The sequence below is a fragment of the Phoxinus phoxinus genome (assembly GCF_949152265.1).
Source record: "Phoxinus phoxinus genome assembly, chromosome: 15".
NCBI classification, from domain to species: Eukaryota; Metazoa; Chordata; class Actinopteri; order Cypriniformes; family Leuciscidae; genus Phoxinus; species Phoxinus phoxinus.
Window position 1 is genome coordinate 5,773,825 of NC_136890.1, and position 21,866 is coordinate 5,795,690.

General features: G+C 39.5%; 2 protein-coding genes across 2 annotated transcripts in view; one reads left to right on the top strand and one right to left on the bottom strand.

The window, feature by feature from the left end:
* Nucleotides 1-11,996, bottom strand: part of bmp1a (bone morphogenetic protein 1a) — a 98,840-nt gene extending 86,844 nt beyond the window's left edge. Inside the window, exon 1 of the mRNA XM_079637211.1 lies at nucleotides 11,798-11,996. Within this exon, the coding sequence (XP_079493337.1) occupies nucleotides 11,798-11,942 (145 nt within the window). The 5' untranslated portion in view covers nucleotides 11,943-11,996. The remainder of the gene's footprint in view (nucleotides 1-11,797) is intronic.
* Nucleotides 1-21,866, top strand: part of antxr1a (ANTXR cell adhesion molecule 1a) — a 326,460-nt gene that overhangs the window by 175,279 nt on the left and 129,315 nt on the right. The window lies entirely within an intron of this gene.

Sequence of the window (21,866 nt, forward strand, 5' to 3'; positions counted from 1 at the left end):
ATTAAAAACATTAAATTAGAAAAGAGTGCAAAAAAGAAGCATTTTCACAGACTTCTGGACCTCGCTGTACTTGGCAGAGGAGTTTTCGCTGCAGGGCAGTGGATTTAGATTGTTATAACTCATTCAGCAGAAAGTAGCTTAGCTTATACATCTCATCTTGGGACAAGAGAAAAGAAACAGGAAGTTGCTACTTGGCTTAAAAGCACAGTATCACAACATATATAGGTTCTTAGAAATGGCAGATGTATGAAAACCAGATGTCCTCCTCTTCCTCCTCCTCCTCCGCATGATTGTTCCATGTTCTTACCTCTCTTGACCTTCTCTTATCTGAGTCAAATGTACAAACTCAAGCTGTGTGCTAACAGTCAGCTGGCTTTAAAACACTCACGCTAGCATCGCTGGAAGGTTACATATAAAAGCAGTGACACACACACTCGTATGGCCCACATTTATGCTACCTTTAATTTTTTCTTTTTGAAGACTGTAACTTGAATGGGGGAAAATGACCTTTAAAATTTCTGCTTTTGTGCTCCAAGGAAGAAAGAAAGGGAATAACACGAGGGCCAGTAAATGATGACAGAATAAAACACTTTGGTCAAATTTTCCTTAAATATCCATACATATTTATTAGCAGTTAAGCCTTTTTTAAAAAGGCACAGCTTTCCCAGTAACAAGCTACTTTTTCCAACAAAGAGCGGAGTAGCGTGACAAAAGATTATAGCCTGTCACACTGTATATTACATTATATTGCACAGCCTTACAACAGAGCAACCAGAGGCATTCATCAAACAATGGGAGGTCTTGTTCAGTTTAGCGAATCGTTTGGTTTGGACAGTTTGTTTGAGCAAACTGTTTATCAGACATTTCATTTCCATGAACTGGTAAAAACAACACACACACAAAAAAAACATTCAAACAAAATAGATAGATGTGGAACTTGATGTTCCTATTAGGCCATGTACAGTATTATTTTTATTGAATTATTTACTTGTAGTGAAATAAATATTTACCGTAGTTAAATTTGTGCCATTTATCAGTACGTTTTCTATTCAGATCGGTAATAGATTTGTATGAAGTAGTATATTGGTGTAATTGGTGCCTTCAATAAAACTTGAATAACCGCAATAAAAAAAAGCCAGATAAGCCAATGCATTAGATAATCTGACAATTGTTTCAAGCTATTTTCATGCATTAAATCACTTTTTGTATTGCCAATACATCCATCCACCTATTTTTATGTGCATTTTGGAAAATTGCATCAAAAACTGCAGGATGGAAACACCAAGATGTGCATAAATTTAAAAATTAGCATAAAAAACGTATGCACTCATTTGAGTCAGATACATTTTTATCCGATAAGAAAACATGTGCATTAACTACAATGGAAACACATTTTCTGAATAAATTCCTCGATCATGTGACTTTGCACGATGGGACGGCATAACTGGACTAACTAGCGGAACGATGTTTTTGCACAGTATCTGGAATGCTGTTTTGGTTCTGAAATGTCTGTTGTCAAAGTGGTTCGGTATAATTACCTCCAAGAACTGTCTTTCACGACTGCGCTCCCAAACAGCAGCATCTGCCTCAAAAACAAGATCATGTTTATTGCGTTTCGTCTGCACGCTCTGAGACGCCACATACAGTGGCGTCTCCTACTTTTCTTAGTGATATTTAGTAACAGCTTATCAGGAAGTGACGATTTTGTCCTCACTAGCCACGTTTCCATTACCCTTCAAATTGCGCAAAATGGAAACACGTACATTTCGCAAAAAAATCCCATATATGGCACAAAATATAATAATTACACTCACATGAGGTGGTTTTTCGGGCAATTTGAAAAAGGAATATTATTTCGCAAAACTTCCATGGAAACTGTTTTTTCTCATTTACAGGTCGCCTGGCGTACGTAAAAGTGGATCATTCTTTAAAGATGACGCGGAATGTATGGAGTTCCTCATTAAACTCTTTAAAGATTTATCAAATTTATCAAAAGTTTGAAGCAGAAGGAGGGAGGAACACCTCATACGTTCCCTTGCCATTAATGCTTGGAAAACACGCCTACGTCTCCTTCCATTAAAAATAATATTTAGTGTGGTGGCTCCGATAAACGTAAACCTACCAACATCCGTTGTCATGATTTTTCGAATGACTTATCACGAGAGGAAAAAAATTAGTTTTAGTCACATAACATCGGTTAATGGAAACGCTGTCATTTCGCAATAGTTTTTTATCGACATTTAGAAAATTTCACAAAAGCTTTGCGCAATTGACCGTTCGCAAAGACCCACCCCCCTTAGTTACTGTCGCTATGTCCGACAAGCTACGCCGCTCTCTCGCCACACCATATTCTCACGCAGTGAAAAATACATCGCGGAGCAGAGAGGACACTGACAACACACTGACAGACCAGGTTACTTTTCGGTTACTTTTGATATTAAACATATTAAACAAAGTCTCACCTTTCAAATTTGGTCATTTTTTTAAAGAAATTTTAACAATAAATACCGTTTTGTGGCTCTTTAATGTGTCTGACAGATCGCTGTAGAGCCTCAGTTAAAGCTGCTCGTGAACCGATCATTTCTTCCTTCTAATTCATTTATAGCATCAAATAAACATGAATGAACATCAGAAGGAATGTTGTTTTAACCGCGGAAAGGCGTCAGTACACTCCGCTTCTCAAGTTCAAATCCTCCCATGTTCATCTACTAACTCTCCTGACTGCTTTGTAGGACAAAATGGCGGATGGCGAAGTATGATTGGTCAGATCACCTGTCAATCAAGCTCCCTGAGAAGGGTCTATTCTGTAATGGAAACGCGGCAACTGGATGGAAACGGTGCTTTATTCGCAAATGTTTTATGCGAGATTCCAATTTTGCGCATAAGTTAAATTCGCGACTTCTGATGGACATGTAGCTGATGTGTAAACGAAACTTAAAAAACGAGACCTTTCCAGACTTCTTGTTGTTTATGGAAGCCTGTAGACTGGTTTTTATTTGAAGGACTCTGGATTTTTTAGGGAGGAAAATCCAAAGGATGTGACGGTTACACGCTCCCAAGAGCCTCTCTTCTGTTCATTGACGCATGAAATGAATGCATATACAATGTTCAGGATAATTGCGAAAGAGCAATTCTGTATGGTAATGCAATGGGATTCATTCAAACTATAGTCTGACATGATATAGTCAGGGTTCAGAGGTGCAGAAGGGTGATGCATGGTTCACGGTTTAGCTGCCAGCGGGGTCTGAATGTGCCACAGTCACATCAGCTGGCAGACAGACGCAGAAACCCACAGGACTGGGCCATGCTGGCATGCACTGAATGACCTACAGTCTGCAGCACACTCACCTCATCTCAATCTCCTATATCTAGCCCTCATTTTCTGTGATCCTCACCCAGAGGGCAAGAGGGGGAGAGGAAATCTTTGGCTCGGCTACAGTCATAAATGTCCATTGCACACCAGACGTGGCGGGTTCAATGAACCAATTAGTGCAGACAGGAAACAACAGCACTAAGAGAGTTTGGGTGAATCCCGAAGCTTATGGAAACGGTCTTACAAATTAAACTTTCTCATTTGTTGTCCTGAGGCCGGATTATGGAAATAATGTTGACAGACAAATGTTACGCAACACACACACAGCTCTCCAATCCCTCTAGGAAAAAGACAGTGCAGTCGGAGAGGCGTACAGTAATTGTGCGTGACTGCTTCTCATTCATTTTTCATTCCATAAACGGGAGAGTTTATCTAGATGAATGCTCCAAAAGTTCCTGGGAGGGTTTTCAGGTTTTAAGCCGACAACTTCACTTTTCAAGTTCCAGAGATTCCTATAATACTGAGAGATTTTCCATACGGTCAGGTCATGTGCATTTGTCACGGTGTCCTGTAAAAGCCATAATTAAGACTTTTTATCATCATCACAAATCACAAGCAAAAGAAGCGGCATGGATCAAAAATTATTTTACTTTTGGGAATATTCCAGGTTCAATAGTTAAGATCAATCAACAGCATTATATATATTCTTAAAGGAGAACTCCGGTCAATTTTAACATTCAGCTCATTTTTTTGTAAATTTGGAGTGCTGTTAATACAGAGTAGAGCTTAGATTCTCTGCCCGAGCCCGAACTTGACCCGACCCGATCCGCGGGCCGGGTCGGGCCGATATTTCCCGCCACTATCCTCGGGCCGGGTCGGGCCGGGCCCTTGATAAAAGCATGTCACGTGTCATGCGCAGCGTCTCCTTCACTCGCACGCATCACACCGGGACAGCTGTGCTGTATTGTGTAGCTCAAGTGCAAGCTTGAAGATGTAAATAAAAACAGGAGAATTAACTTTGAGCAAGTTTGGTGGAAAGTCGGAGGTATGGAACCATTTAAACTATTCGTGGGCAGTGACAACATGTGTGTTGGCTTTGTCGAGTGCATTGTGTGTGCGCTGCTCGCATGACAGCAGCGCCGAACGAGAGAGAGCAGAGGAGGACCGCTCTGAAACCAGCAACTGTGGACGCAATTTTGCTTAAAAAATATTCTATATTCTAAAACCTTGTTGAATTATATTAGAGTAGTAGGTCCAAAGTTCACTCTTGTTCATTTTCTGTGTTCATCATTGTTCACGTTTTTTTTTTTTACGTTTCTTCATTCGGAATCGGATCCACTTGCGATCCATTCCATTCTGAATAAACAAACAACGCAGTTTACATGCGTCGTCCTTGTTGCATTATTCATTAAGATAATTCTAAACAGATTTCTGTAACGTTAGTTCAAATAACTCGGAATTGTAGTTGACAACGTCAGTTATAACGGCCCGCGTATTAAACAAATGGTCGGGTTTAAATCGGGCTCGGGCTCATAATCACAGTTAATGTGTCGGGCCGGGCCGGGCTCGGACACAACGTGCACGGGCTCGGGTAGGGTCGGGCTTGATTTTTTGGGCCCGATCTAAGCTCTAATACAGAGTCAAGTCAGATTCACAGTGTTCGCTCTGAAGGAATCACTCAACATGGCTGGGCACTTGTAATGACACATCAAGGATGTTAAGAGGCTAAAAGCAGGTTTAAAACTTGCCCCATTGAAGTCAACAGGGTGCGAATTTTAAAAATGGGATAACACAGTGTAGGCAACACCGATTTTTGTCATTGTTCTCTGTATTGACAGCACTCCAAATTTACTAAAAAATTAGCTCAATGTTAAAATTGACCGGAGTTCTCCTTTAATTATCTCCTTTCTAGCCAGTTTTACAGTTTCGCTGCCATGAGATTGTAACTCCTTAAACTTTACAATTTAAATAACACACTTTTTAACAGAAATTGTAATGCTTTTTGTAAGTTTTTTAAAATCTAAATCTAACATTATTGAACATGGAATATTTAAGGAAGTGTGTTTCTGTGCCACTTACATCACCAAACACAATTGGTTGGCCAACAAAACAGCCCCGCCTCCAATTTCATGCCATTGGTTGAGCCAGTGTTGCTATGCTGGGCTGGTCGGGATGCTCAAACAAACAGCGCAATGTTTTAATAACAACAGAGAGCCACACGTTTCTTACCAGTAGCTTACTTAAAGTTGAATATTTAAAGACATTGAAAATATTACATCACCATGAATGAGATGTAGTGAGCTACGGTAGTTTTAAACAATCCATTCCGCATTCGTGCCTAAATCTACTACATTTCACTCATTTTTCCAACAGATTCTGACTGTGAAATTCTTTGAATCACTTGAAAAGTCATTAAATAGCCACCAATCTTCCCCACAGAAAAATGAACCATGGGAGTGTATGATGTCACCAGCTGTGCATGTCTCTGCGCTCGGCCAGCGGCTCCAGCTGAACTGTCTGTGCTTGTGGTTTTCCACGCCGAGCTATGAGACCGACTCTGAAGACGCGAAGAGAAGGAATTCAAGCACCACCGCATTTCTTGGTGAGTGGTGCAACAGGGAATCAGGTCAAAGAGTGCTTTATTAAAACCACGCTGGGGAAAGAGACGGAGAACAACATTTGCCATGTGAGAGCTACAGACGAGTGCAAGCTAGCAGTCAGAGCTTTGCGGCCTCTGAGTATATTTGTTGTCTGGTGCATTTCATGGAATTTATAAGTTAAAGGGATAGTTCACCTAAAAATTTTAATTCTGTTCAAAAAGTTCATAAAGAGATCGTAAAACTAATCCATATGAATTGAGTGGTTAAGTCCAAATTTCCATAAGAGACTCGATCACTTTATATGATGAACAGATTGAATTTAGCCTTTTATTCACATATAAATATTAATCTACTCACACATCAGTTGTGGTAAACAGAAGCTCAAGCATTTTCGCTTGATGTGCGAGAACCAATGAGGTTCATTCTCGTGTTACGCATCACGTTTGAGCTTCTGTAAGAACCAATGAGGTTCATTCTCGTGTTACGCATCACGTTTGAGCTTCTGCAAGAGCCAATGAGGTTAATTCCCGTGTTACGCATCACGTTTGAGCTTCTGCAAGAACCAATGAGGTTAATTCTCGTGTTACGCATCACGTTTGAGCTTCTGCAAGAGCCAATGAGGTTCATTCTCGTGTTACGCATCACGTTTGAGCTTCTGCAAGAGCCAATGAGGTTCATTCTCGTGTTACGCATCACGTTTGAGCTTCTGCAAGAGCCAATGAGGTTCATTCTCGTGTTACGCATCACGTTTGAGCTTCAGCAAGAGCCAATGAGGTTCATTCTCGTGTTACGCAGCACGTTTGAGCTTCAGCAAGAGCCAATGTTTCGAAGATGGTCTAACGAAAGTCTTGCGGGTTTGGAACAACATGAGGGTAAAAAAATTATGTCAGAATTATAATTTTTGTGTAAACTAACCCTTTAAGTCTTGTAAAAAAAAAAAATGTGAGGAAAAGGCCTAAATTTAAGTCATTATACAATCTTGCTTCACAGTGATTGTAAAAGTCACCATGACACAGAGTAGCAACAGATATTTTTTTCTATATAGTGATTTCAATTAAATCTAAATGGAATATAGACAGGGAAAAAATGTAGGGCGGTGACTTGGTTCTGTGCATCAGTTGTTGATTGGATATTGAGATGCAGGTATGGCACTCAAAGTGGACACAAGTGACAGTAGGTAAGCTTGAAGGGCCGGGTTTAAGCAGATTAAATGATTGGAGAATCCTGCGTACGCCACCAGAGAGAAGTCTGACGTTTTCACGGGAACGTCCAGTTTTGACATTTAAAAAATATTGACACGGATGAATGTTCACGATATAACACGCATTTAGAAAATAGATTTCATGCTATTTCATGCTGCCGAAAGTGCACTTTATTTTTTTTATTGCACCAATTCGTGGGTCCACTAGGTGGCAACACTCACAGCTTTCAAAATCTAGTGGAAAATGGACAATGCAAATGAAAATAATAGAAGACAAAGGTGGAAACGAGGTCAGAAGGTACTCATGATTGTACGACTCCAGTATAAAGACGACACAACTTTGTTATTGCACTCGAAAGGTCGGGTGAATCATCATAAGTGGACCACATCCAGATGGGCTCATGATCAATTTGAGGATATTTTGAAGACTTCAATGCTAGACTGTGCATGAGATATAACGGTGACCGAAAAAATTGTAAATTGGGATAGTTTACCCAAAAAAGAAACAGCTGTTACTCACCCTGCATGTTCCAAATCGGTTTGACTTTCTTCAGTGGAACATCAAGATTTTTTTTTGAAAAAGGCCTCCTTGTTTTGGACCCCATTGACTTTCATTGTATTGACAAAAAAAAACAGTTCTTCAAAATATCTTCTCTTGTGTTCCACAGAAGAAAGTTAAACATGTTTAAATGAATTGAGGGTGATCATTTTATATTTTTACTATGCCTGAAATATTTGCAATCAATTCATTTGAATATTTCCCTTAAAAAACGGATTTATAAATGAATAACACATTTTGCTAGTGTAAATAACGAGTCAATTCTACGCGGACGCAAGCGCTGTGATTGGTCTGCTAGAACCCCTCCCTCCGGTTTCACACGCTCCCTATGCATGTGTAATTGCGCGTCAACGCAGACAACGACGCAGAAGTATAAATGAAAACCAACGTCTATTGCGTAGAGGCTCTGGCGTAGGTCCGACGCAGAAGTATATATCAGCCTTTAGGAATGTAATGTAATTAATATGTCGCGAGTTTTAGCGTCATGAATGTTCTACCATGAACGTTCTCTTTGGATGAAGTGTAAACAAGGCACATTACATCGGTGTTCCTACTCCTCTCTCGTAAACGCAGACCTCTCGTCTCACATAATCTTTGCTACAGCTGGGCGGTTTGGGCCCCATCCAGAACCAATCCCAAACCCCGTCCTCTTCTACCATTCAGATCTGAGAGGGATGAAGGGTGTGTTGTTTAGAAAGGCGAGCGCTCTCTAAAGTTATAGACATGTTTACAACGGTCCAATCAGGTCAGAGAGCAAGGCACTATGGGTATTGACATCATAGTTAAGGTATTAGGGGTAATGAAAGATTGGCCAATACTCTTTCCAGACCAGCGAAAACCACTGTTCTGAGGAAGTTTCACAGACAAAAATTAAGGGCATCACTCCCACACTGGCCTTGCAAAATCTGTTTGTTCGGAGATTGTAATGACCAAACTATTAAACTGCGAAAACATGTTTATAAAAAAGGAGATGAACAGCTGTGAATGAACGGATAATCGGTGTATCGCGTCTTAACGGCCACTGAACTCTGACTCACAACATCCAGTGTAAATACATGGCTTCCTTTTTACGAAAAGCTCACGTACCGAACAAACAAACACGAATATGTAGAGAAAGCCAAAATATAGCCACTTCTCTCTTAGCTAAGCTAACTCGAATGATGCATGAAATGTGATAGCGAGGAGTCACACACCAAAACAGAATGGCTTTGGCTTAACGTCGCTGGAGAGCCTGAATCACAGAGTGACAGAACAATCTGGGAAGTTAATCCTAGTATGAGATCGACGGCCCCCTGAGCCTTTGCGGGTCAACCAGCCTAATCTGCCTGGAATACCAATTTCAGCTGGTGGGCTGCGTTATTGTCCTATAGCCACTTGTCTGTCTCTCAGAGGGGTGAAAATGTAAAAATGAACAGCCAAGGACCCCATTCAGCTGCAAATGAGGACAAGGAAAAAAGCTAGGCTTGAAAGAGTGAAAAAGAGAAAGATGAAAGAGAGGGAGTTAGGAAGGAGGTGGAGAGGAGTAGCAGACAAGTTAATAGAGACCAAGATCTCTGAGGTTTTACACGTCTCCGGAGTGACCCCTGTGTGAGCTTTAAGAAACCTGGATTCAATCCATCCACTCAACAGCGTAGAAACCAGTGAAATGTCATCCTGCAGGTGGAAAAACAAAGGAAATCCACTACATCCCACCACAAGCTGAAGATTACAGTCGATGTTCTGTAGAAACCTAAAGCTAAATTAAAGTTCTGTTCCTCAATTTCACAGCAGATCAGTTGCAGATCTATGCATGTTCTCTTAAAGGGATAGTTTAACATAAAGTGTTGTTCCAAACCTTTATGGACAGACAAGCACATACAATGTTCAGTTATTGATCACAGCTTTTAAATTCTACTGTCACGGAAGAGCAAAAACAAAGTGGTTTATCAGAAAAAAACTCTCCTCGTCTGTCATTGGTTGGCTAAAGAGATTATGCCGCCCCAATCTCGACCATTGGTTGAGACACTTTTGCTGTTGAGGGTCAGGACGCTCAAACAAACAGCAATGTTTTTATAGCACCAGACCTGACAGTGTTTATCTAAACTTTTAAAGGGTTAGACTTAGTTCACCCAAAAATGAAACTTCTGTAATAATTACTCACCCTCACGTCTTTCCAAACCCTTAAGACTTTTGTTCATCTTCGGAACACAAATGAAAATCTTTTTGATGAAATCTTTAGGCTTTTATTCACATATTAACATTGATCATGAACATAAACACGAGCTCAACCGAACCTGCTTGACTCGCAAGAACAAACCTCGTTGGTTCTCGCACGTCAAACGAATATGCTTGAGCTTCCGTTTACCACAACTGATGTGTGAGTGGATGAATGTTTATATGTGAATAAAAGCCGAAATTAAATCGGTTCATGATATAAAGCGATCATGTCTCTTCAGAAAGTTTGGACTAAACCGCTCAATTCAAAAGGATCAGTTTTACAACCTTTTTATGACCTTTTTGAAGCGTCAAAGTCGTAGTTGCGTAGCTGTCAATGGAGGGACAGAAATCTCTCAGATTTCATTAAAAAGATCTTCATTTGCGTTTCGAAGATGAACGGCAGTTTTACGCGGTTGGAACGGCATGAGGGCGACTTTATTAATGACAGAACTTTCATTGTTGGGTGCACTAATCCTTTAAGGGAAATCAACCAAGCAATGGATTACTTAAAGTGGTCTCTTAATATTAAACTGGGATTGGAGAAAGTACTTTACCATAAAAAAAATGAACACTTGTCACCTAAACAAAGTTGAGGGAGGCAGCTTTAAGAATCCAGAGAAATTTCAAGCACTAGTCAGATGCTGGAAGTTTTGCCCTGCCATAATTGGGGCCATTACTTCCTAGTAAACATTTTCAGCTGTGAAACTCAATAACCTCTTTTTGGCTAACAACAAAATAAGGGTACGTGCCCTGACAACACGACAAATGAAAATAGTCATTGCTTCTCTTGGGACCCAAAGAATTAATTACTTCCCTAGAGCTACTAAACCGTAATTATATCAAACATAATTGGTTGATTTTAGGTCAAGATAAAGTTATCCTCAGGAATATGTGGGTATACGGTACAAGTCTGGTCTAGCCATGAAATTGGGGACATCAGGCAAAGCACTTTTTATAACTTTGGTTGCGTGCAAGATATCATAGCCTACAGCTATACAGCACTTACTATATTTGCAGTGTATGTGTGCATATATTTTTCAGTTGTGTAACAAATTAACCAAGGTTTTTTTTTTACCTCAAATCATTTGTCTACCAACATTTTTTTTTCCTCACATTTACAAATACAACATATTATAACCAGATTTATGATTTATGACAACAGGGTGCCACTTACTGAATTAAACAGGCATGTAATAAGGTCATGTGACAGCAATGTAGAATACTACTCAGTTTCACATATTTAAAAAAGTATGCAGTAGGTATTAGCCTAACTCTAAATTTAGTGGTAGCAATGGGGAAAAATATATCCCCCTACGTCATAGGGCAACTATTGTGATTGATGACGTAGTTCACCTTGTGCAGGAAAATCGACGTCATTCAACAGAGTGACATGGCAAGGGGGGCAAGAACACTATCTCGGGAATAATATAGATATATAAAGATAGCTATAGCAACCCAATCTGCAGCTTTGTTGCAAAGTAAACCATCCCAAAATCAAAATGAGAAGTTTCGCAAAAATATATATTTTTATTGCAATTTCACTTGTATTTAAATTTACACAATGTCAATGTTGAATTTCAACCGTTCGCAAATTCAAGCTTGCTCGAAACTTCTTGTAAACAAACAACACCCCCCAAAAAACGAAGAAAAACTTTTCGGCTGTGATCTGACAAAAGAAAACACCTCCAGGTATACATTTTCGTGTTGGATGTCAAAACGTCGCGTAATCTTTAAGACACCGTTGTGTCAACAACAAGTACACTTTGCGCAAAGTATTTCTGTGTTTAGTGACGCCGTGGATCGCGTGTTTATTTTGCGCGGCTCCGCTGTCATCTACAGTTTATAGTTCGCACAGTCTCAGCATTACGTGGCTTGCGCGAAAGCTTGCATCTATCAAAGCAGTGTAAACAAATGTCTTTCGTGCTCACCAGCTTTGCAGGGATCTTTATAGTCGATCACATCTGATGGGCTGCTGGTCTCCACATAGAAGCCGGGCTCAATCGCGTCCAGATCGAGCGCTGCGAGCGCGGCGAAGCTGGAGAGCAGGAACACACACCTCGCTGCGAGCTCCATGACCGGGCTAGTGGAGCAGGATAGAGGTACAGGCGAGACAGATCATCGGCGGAGGAAAAATGGGAGGTTTTAGGGGAAATGAGATCCCTCTCGAGGGCGGGTTTAAGCGCGGCTCTGCCTCCACACACACACGCACGCACACACACACACATTGTGTTCCCATAGCGGTGAAGTGATTTGTGCAGCTGGGCATGTGTGCCAGTGCATAGGTTACAAACTTTGCAGGAGAGAGGTGTTGGTGTTTCTCACACTGGTTTGTGACATGCCTCTGTGTGCCGAGTTCCAGGTGTACGTTGCTCTGTTAAGTTCCCAGAGTGTGTGTGTGTGTACAGCTTCCCTGTGTATGTTGTTCTTTGTGTGTGTTGTGTTGTCTCCGTTAACTGCGTATGTGTCTGTATTTTGTTCCCTGAGAGTTCTCTGTTCGCTGTAAGTGCACTGTGTAGTCTATGCCATCCAAATGAACAATACTTTACCATTTTTACAAAATGTAGCCTAATATAAGTCTCAGGTGTCCCCAGAATGTGTCTGAAGTTTCAGCTCAAAATAATCCACAGATCATTTATTATACCTGGGGGTTGTTCCATAAAAGCCGCTTAGAAAAGCGGGGATTAAACTCCAAAACCCGACTTGAATAAACCTAACAAATAAGTTGGGGCTAAAGCGGTTTCATAAAAGGTAACTCAAGTTCACGCAATCCCACTAATTTGATCCAGGTTTATCTAGTCTAGATAACTGCGTGTGCACGCGTTTCTTAAGCAGCCCTGGAGGTCGATCATAGATCAAATCGATCCACCATCAAACTGCATATATTTTGTGCTGTTTTATGCGTTTGAGACATGGTGTTTGCAAAACGTACATTTCACAGGAATATTCTCCATCTTAAAATCTTAGAAAGTAGTGCAAATAGTTCAATTTTGCTGTAAACTTCACATTGAACGAGCGCTGCTGCGCGCATGCGCGCCAAATAGGAGCGCAATAATTCTGACTAATATACATTTTGCTTTGAAAATGAATAGGCTATGCGATATTTTATAACACCAGAAATATCTTCTGATTATAATAATTTATCTTTAGGATGTTGGATCAGTTGCAGTGAACTTATATCTCATTAAACTAATTTTATACTTATAATAAAACAATTGAACAGATGTAGGCCTAATTCAGGGAATATTTTTTTTTAAGAAACCAAATATAATAAAGATACAAAATATAGTTTTGGGTTTAGGACCTAAGCTACTTAAAAAAGATGACTTATACTTATTTAATTAGAATGCTAGGAATTACAGCTTTTAAAGCAATCCTTTTTTTTGGAGAAAGCAAGAAGGTTTGGTTATTTAGTTTATACAGTGCATTATGGAGAGGATAACATGAAATTATTAGCAAAAGTATACATTTTGAAAAGATATGTGCAACTCTAAAATCAAAGAATATTCCATAAAATAAAGGAATACATATTAGCCTATAACTAAATAACCTTCCCTCCCTTAATTCTAGTTATTTGTTATTTTATTTATTTACTTATTTAATATTTGATATTTAAATAATATTAATTTAATAACTTATTATGAATTATGTGTCATTATAAGAGTTTGATATAAATATGTGAATGTTTGATTTTTTCCATTTTTTTCATATGTAAAAGTGTCTAACTATGTACTTAATGGTTGTTGTTCTAATTGTTTTTATGTGTTGGTGGGTATTATCACAAAAGAAAAAAGTAGAAGCAAAAATAAGATTTATTGGGGGGAAATATTATGTCTTTAAAGGAACTGTCCATTTGTATAATTGTTAAATGTATTTGAATTGAAAGACATAATAAAGTACATAAAATATATATATGCTAAAACATTTGTTGTTGGACATTAGATGTGCCTTATTTAGAATTTTAAACCTACAATTTAGTGTATTTTTATGATATAAATAACTGTAAAGGGACTATTGTAATGGGGTAAATCAAGTGTAGGTTAATATAGCAATTACTAAGCTCAGATTCATCTTACCAGTTTAAATGTATACTGTGCTTTTGTAATTATTTATTTTAAATGTTCTGTTTCATACATTTTTAAAACTATCTAATTAAATCACAAAACATTCAGCCAGTAAGAAAAGAAAACCTGTAGGATATATATGTGTATATATATATATATATATATATATATATATATATATATATATATATATATATATATATATATATATATATATGTATATAAACCCCGACATATATATGTTTGTAGGTCTATATTGTCTAATTTATCATTGTCTTATTTAAGTTGATTTTCTTAATCTATTTATATTTATTTTTTGACTTATAGTGGTTAATAAAGTCAAATAATGGTATGAGAGATTGTCAGTAATTGTGTTCCTATTGGTCAGTGTTAGAGGATCTGTGCAACAACTGAGCCTGACAGTTAGCCTGCCCTGGACCAGGCTAGTTTCCCAGCATAAGTTGCCAGGGTAACTGAGTTTGAACTATTTTAAGTTTGCTTAATGAAACAGAATCAACCGACAATAAGTCTGACTAACCAAAATAAGTCTGGCTTGTATTCTAATCTTGTTTTATGGAACAGCCCCCTGGTTTTGTCAAATCAATGAATCGATTAATCGCATCTAACATAAAATGTTTATGGGCTGTGTGTATTATTATAGTAGGCTATGTATAGTATAGTGTGTGTGTGTGTGTGTGTGTGTGTGTGTGTGTGTGTGTGTGTGTGTGTGTGTGTGTGTGTGTGTGTGTGTGTGTGCGCAGTATACACAGTATACACAAACAGATATATACATTTAATAATACATATACACACATATTGTGTAAACACACATTTTTATGTTAGATGTTATTAATAGCGATTAATCGATTTGACAGATAGGCCCCACCATGTTGTAAATGCTTGTTCTTGAGTTGAAGCAAAAGCATGCTGTTTCCGTGCATGTATCTTTAAATGCAAATGAGCTGCTGCTTCTGAATATTGCTGTGCCTTCACAGCTTGTGCCTCGTAAACTCTGCCAAAAACTAACAAAACATCGGTTTGGTTTAGATTATTATCTATTGTGATCACTCGCATTGCAGTTGTTCAGTGCCCGGGATAACAATCAGAGGGCACTCCAACCTGGACAATCACCACACATCCACAAACTGCATTTCCCATAATCCTTTGCCCTGACCTGACTAATCAGCCATGATCACATTCACCTGTTTGTCTTTACCTTGTTTAGCTCACCCCATATAAGCCTGGTTTTCACATTCATTCTCTGTGAAGTCTTGTTAGTTGTTTACACTGCATCTCTGAGTGTTTTCCTGGTCTTATGTCTCTTGGTTTTTGTCTGTCTGTCTGTCTGTCTGTCTGTCTGTCTGTCTGTCTGTCTGTCTGTCTGTCTGTCTGTCTGTCTGTCTGTCTGTCTGTCTGTCTGTCTGTCTGTCTGTCTGTCTGTCTGTCTGTCTGTCTGTCTGTCTGTCTGTCTGTCTGTCTGTCTGTCTGTCTGTCTGTCTGTCTGTCTGTCTGTCTGTCTGGACGGACGGACGGACGGACGGACGGACGGACGGACGGACGGACTGTGTGTTTGACCTTGCCTGTACTTTGGATTACATCTATATTTAATAAACTGCATTTGGATCCTCAACCTGGTCTCAGAGCAGTAAGTGACCATCATGTCAGTTTATATTTGTTTTCTGAGCACACTCGCACAGAAAGCTGGATGTCGGACTGCACAGCGCGTCAGAATTTAAGTTATTTTATTGCTTAAGCTGTCAAATACTCAAAGTTCACATAAACAGTCAGCTATGTCTGTGAATGTAAACAGCAGGGAAATAAATCGCATATTAGATCTGTGTATTAAAGGTAAAGTAGTGTAATATACAGTAGCCTACTTACTGTTATGTGCTGTAACTGTTAATATTAATCCAACAACAAAAGGAAAAACAGAAAATAAATCACTCACTGCTCTTGATTAGCTTTTATAAGAATACTGTTCCAGTCGTCACCTTCAGTTATACAGCGCTTTTAACCATATAGATTTTCAAAGCAGCTTTACAGTACTTTAAAGGAAATTAAGGTAACAGATTGTGTTGGCTTTACAGCAGCTCTAGAATAAAGTTTTTGTCCAGCTAAAGTTAGTTTTGATTTATTCATTTCCGTCGCAAAGATCATTAGTTACTAACTTGGGGGACGCTAACACGACACCGTTCTAACAGAAAACTCTTGATCCGGCCGCTCATTTGCACAAAACAGTGCCTGGTGTCTCGAGAACGCAAACCTTGAAATGGGTTCCTAGTACGAGACTTGAAAAATGTATGATACAAAATTTATCGCGTCCGCATAGCCATGTGAACCGGAATTATCCTGACGTTTTATCTGTACGAGGGAAGGGATTGAATTATAGAAGTCTATAATGTGTTGTGAACGCTAGGTCAAAGAGATGTGTTTTTAGTCTGGATTTGAACTGACAGAGTGTGTCTGCTTCCCGGACAATGTTAGGAAGATTGTTCCATGTTTTGGTGCTAAATAGGAAAAGGATCTACCGCCAGCAGTGGATTTTGATATTCTAGGTATTATTAATTGGCCAGAATTTTTAGATCGCAGTAGACGTGAAGGACTATAATGCGTTAAGAGCTCGCTCAAGTACTGCGGAGCTAAACCATTTTGTAAGTAATCAGCAATATTTTAAAATGCACAATGTTTAATAGGCAGCCAATGCAGTGTTGACAGAATGGGGCTAATATGGTCAAACTTCCTGGTTCTGGTAAGAACTCGAGCTGCTGCGTTTTGGACCAGCTGTAGTTTGTTTGTTACGCATGCAGGGCAACCACCCAGTAGAGCATTACAATAATCTAGCCTTGAGGTCATGAACGCATTAACTAATTGTTCCGCATTATAAGGTGGAAAAAATGCGGTTTTACAGATACTATGGCGCTTTTCCACTGCATGGTACGGCTTGGTTCGGCTCGGTACGGTTCGTCTCGGCGCGGAACGGTTCGGCTCGCTTCGCTTTTCCACTGCGTGGTACGACTCGACTCGGTACGGCACGGTTCGGTTTGCTTTAGATCGGTTGCTTTTCCACTGCAGTTAGTACCGCTTCAAAGTGGGTGGGACTGATCGTTAATAGTTGTCGCCTCTAATTTGTCCCTACACTGTTTGTAGGTCCGGCGGCAATCAACGAGAGGAACGTCTGCACCTCGTCCACTGACCACGATTCAGCCATTTCTTTTTTTATTTTATTTTTACTTGTAATTTGAATACTTGAGATAATTTGAATACTTGAGAATACCTTCGAAGTCAAGTGTGTGTGTGTGAGACTTTAATAGTGGCAAAGGATAATTTGCCTTGGATCTTGAAAATAACTTAAAGGAACAAGAATAATGGCAAGTGTGACCCATGCTTTTTTTACACAACAGTTTAATAAACTGGAAATGAATATTAAGTAACCTACATTTGTTACAATGTTGCCAAGTGTCTATTTCTGCTCTGTCACGATAATAGTTACAAGCGAAGTCAATCAGAAAACTATGGGAACTTAATTTAAAAGATAATTGCGATTTTTTTTTTAACAGTTCTGATTTTTACTCTCACAATTGCGAGTTTAAATATAAATTTGCAATTGCGAGTTATAAAGTCAGAATTGTGAGATCTAAACTTGCAATTGTGGGGGGAAAAATCTGAATTGTGAGAGATATATACTCGCAATAGTGACTTTTTCTCTCTCGCAATTACTTCTTTATATCTCGCAGTTTTGACTTTCACCGAATTCAGATTTTTTTTATTTTATTATTCAGTGGCGGAAACAAGCTTCCACAGAAAACTGCAAAAACACAGATGAATAAATCAGTTATTTGAACCAATAGGCTGAAGAAACGATTCAATGACTCGCTCATAATGACAATTCCTTTTTGCGACCTATACTGGCCAATCAAATTCATATATAGGCCTATATAAATTCAAACTTAAATTAGCTACTCACTTTGATTGTTTTATTAAATGTAGAACCAGATATATATTTTTATTTGATATAAATATTACATTATAATAGCCTATTTGTTAATATAAAATATATTAAATGCTATATATAACTATTATTATAAAGTGTTTTACCCCAGAGTCATCAGAGCTTGTAGAATAAGGAATTAGTAAAGCCAGCTAACCATGTTAAGGGTGTCTGTCCCCAGTGTAGATGATATCAAAACAAGTGAAGGGCTTGAATTCTCGCAAGATCGTGGTCATAATGTGAAAACATGTTATCATGATTTCAGTGCGTCAGAAATGTCACTGACTTTAAAGATGTGGAAAGAAAGACATTGTAAACAATTTGTGTTTTGTGTCTTCCCGCTTTGAGTCACTAGTGTTTGGACAATAACCCAACTTGATATACACTGTTGTTTTTTTGTGATATAGCCAAGTATGTATATCCTGTTTGATATGAGTCAGAGGATTAAGAAAAATAATGATTTTTATTCCCCTTCTGAAAGATTGTTACGTTTCTCACACGCAAACCAAGCATGTGATTTGATTCATGTTTCGTGTTTATCCTTCAGGTGGAAATGTAATGTCTAGAAAGCTCTGTGTTAGTCAGGAAGGACTGCGACATTTCTGAGATTAAAACCATCTGTGTCACATTTCAAATTTCATTATGCAAATCCCCCACTGGAAACACGACTGGGAATTCTTTGAAAAGTTTAATCCGTTTTTCATGTACACAATCCTGTAAAGAATCTTAAAAGAATCCCTCCTGGATGTCAAACTGGATTTATGATGCCTGAAGCGAACTGTCCTGTCCTGCCCTGACCATCCGGAAATGCCCCCGTGTTGAGAGACTGGAAACAATGGCACCATTATATCATATCCTTTCAATTTACTTAAGAGGGACATGATGGAAAACCAGGACAGGTGTTTTTAATAGTCGCATGCCCACGGGAATTTATGGACTGAAGAGATGGAAGGAACAGGGAATATGCAAGCATGAACATGAACGCAGGGATGATGCTAGTACGCACACGCGCGCGCACGCGCACACACACACACACACACACACACACACAGCGCGCATGGCGCATCAATTAAAAAAGTTACACAAAGGACCATAGTGGACAGAAATGTCCTAGTCGAAAACCTGCCATACAAATTTGAAGCCTGGGAGCACAGACTTCAGTTTGGTTTCATTTTAAAGAAAACCCTTGAAGTAAATATATATATATATCTTAACATATTTTATGAAACATGTTGAACTCTAGAAAATCAAAGCCATAAATCTAAACATGTTGTGTTCCAAATTTGAGATTGATATCTCAAAAAAAGAGCTTTCTGTAAGATTTTGTTTAGGCGCAGTACCAGGTTTTCCCCGTTAGATGCCAGCAAAACTACACTGGGACACAGTGGTTGGACTTGTGATTTGCAGTTGAGTTTTTCTCTCTCAAATATTACAAGCACACACACATTTGTTTTATTACACACATACAAACCACATTCTGACATCCATACCAACACACCCACACAATTATCGCTGCATAATTTATCCAGTTGGCTCTATAATATGCCGAAGCAGAAAACAGGAATAAAGGGAGTATTTGCTTTATAGGCCAAACCTCAAAAAATGGCACCATCTGGTAATTTTTTATTATTATTATTTAAATTTGAACACTTGCCAACGGAATGAAAGCCTCTTAACAAAGATTGCATCATTTTATAGTTAAATGGCCCTGGGATTAAAAATTGCAGTTTTAATGGGTTTCAATACGGACATTTTCGTCTAAAAGGTGCTGAGAGGAACTATTTTGTGTACCTACCTACCTAGTGCAAAATAGATTTTGGAAATGGGGGTTAAATAGTAAACTTCCAATAAAAAATACACACCTGTGCCAAAATTCATGCAGTTGGCATTTAAAGCTAAATTGTGTAACTTTTTAAGTTGATTCTTAGCAAAAAACACTTTGTTCTTTCAAAATGATATGTGCTCATTAATGTATAATTACTTCTACCAACTAATCAAGTATTCTCGTAAGCGTAGAATCTGCCATTTATAATACATACGGGTGAGCAGCCTGAATGGCGGAAGCCATGTTGCGCCTCCATCTTGAAAATACATTAGCCAAAGAGGGACATTCCTGGAGATTCAAGCTTTGCCTTTCACGGTTTTACACTCAGCGGCGCCGTGACGAATGCGAGGGGGAGATTACTCGCGACTGCCGACAGATTTGAAATAATCCGGCCACCGTAGGAGTTAAAACGCCCTCGGAGGGGGATGGGCTAGAAAGTAATATTCAGTTGGTAGTCATATACAGTTTCACCGCTAGATGGGAGTCATTCCTACACAGTGTAGCTTTAAAGGAACACGCCAACTTTTTTGGAGTTAGCGCAACTTTTAGCGCAACACTTTGAGCGAACTCTCGTCTCCTCACCGCGGGGCTTCTCAGGTGCTGCGAGCAAATCACTCCGCAGAAGTAGCAGTGCTTCCCTTCTGAGAATATAGTTCCCAGTATGTATACGGTTAGAAGATGGCTGTGTATCATGTGACCTTGTTATTTTTACACGATGTGACTATACAAATCACAACATGTAAATAGGAAAATGTTGTTGTTATTTTGTCACTTATTGGGAGCAGTATGCTAGCTGGAGCCGTTTACCTCCAGTCTTTGTGCTAAGCTAGGCTAGCGGTGGGTGCGTCAGACAGAGTTACGGCATGCACGGAGATGAGAAGGGACTTATCTAACTCTGGGGGATATAGTGAATGCTAAAGTCCCAAAAAGTCGGCGTGTTCCTTTAACACCAATGGCATTAAAAAAAAACTGAAAAAGACAAATTTGTCCATAAGGATGCACAAGGGTTAGACAAACTCTCGACCCTGGAGCCAGTAGGCAGACAACTAACAACCAAAATGCCAGCAGCCATATCACCCTGTAGCCCAAGACTGGTTTCCCACTGAAGCTAAGCGGGGCTGAGCCTGGTTAGTACCTGGATGGGAGACCTCCTGAGAAAACCAGGTTGCTGCTGGTAGAGGTGTTAGTGAGGCCAGCAGGGGGCGCTCACCCTGTGGTCTGTGTGGGTCCTAACACCCCAGTATAGTGATGGGGACACTATACTGTCAAAAGAGCACCGTCCTTCGGATGAGACGTTAAACCGAGGTCCTGACTCTCTGTGGTCATTAAAAATCCCACGATGTCCTTCGAAAAAGAGTAGGGGTGTAACCCCGGCATCCTGGCCAAATTTGCCCCTTGGCCTCTGTCCATCATGGCCTCCTAATCATCCCCATACACTGATTGGCTTCATCACTGTCTCCTCTCCACCAGTAAGCTGGTGTGTGGTGGGCGTTCTGGCGCAATATGGCTGCCGTCGCATCATCCAAGTGGATGCTGCACATTGGTGGTGGTTGAGGAGATTCCCCCCTTCTATGTAAAGCGCTTTGAGGTCTCAGATAAAGCGCTATATAAATGTAACGAATTATTATTATTATAAAATACCCAAGCAGCCACCTAAGAATCACCCAGAACACCGTAGCAACCACCCAAAATAGCCTAGCAACCACCTAAGAATCACCCAGAATAACTTAGCAACCACCCAAAATAGCCTAGCAACCACCTAAGAATCACCCAGAATACCTTAGCAACCACCCAAAATAGCCTAGCAACCACCAAGGAGTTAAAGACCCTGCACATTCACATGTAATAGCTTACTTTTGAGTTAACAAACATTTAGATAACCTCTGCCCTACGAACCCTCTGAACCCTCCAGCAACTAACCAGGAACATCCTCGTGTAATCAGTTCGAGCGCTTCACAATCACCTCATGTATTGTTCTTCTTTCTAAAAACATAATGTTTTGAGGACACAATAATCAGTGTCTATCATTCGGTTTCAAGCGTTTCAACCTCGACTAGTTTCTCTCATTAGAGGCAATAACAGCAATCAGCAATCAAAACAATTGTGACTTAATCAGGCAGACA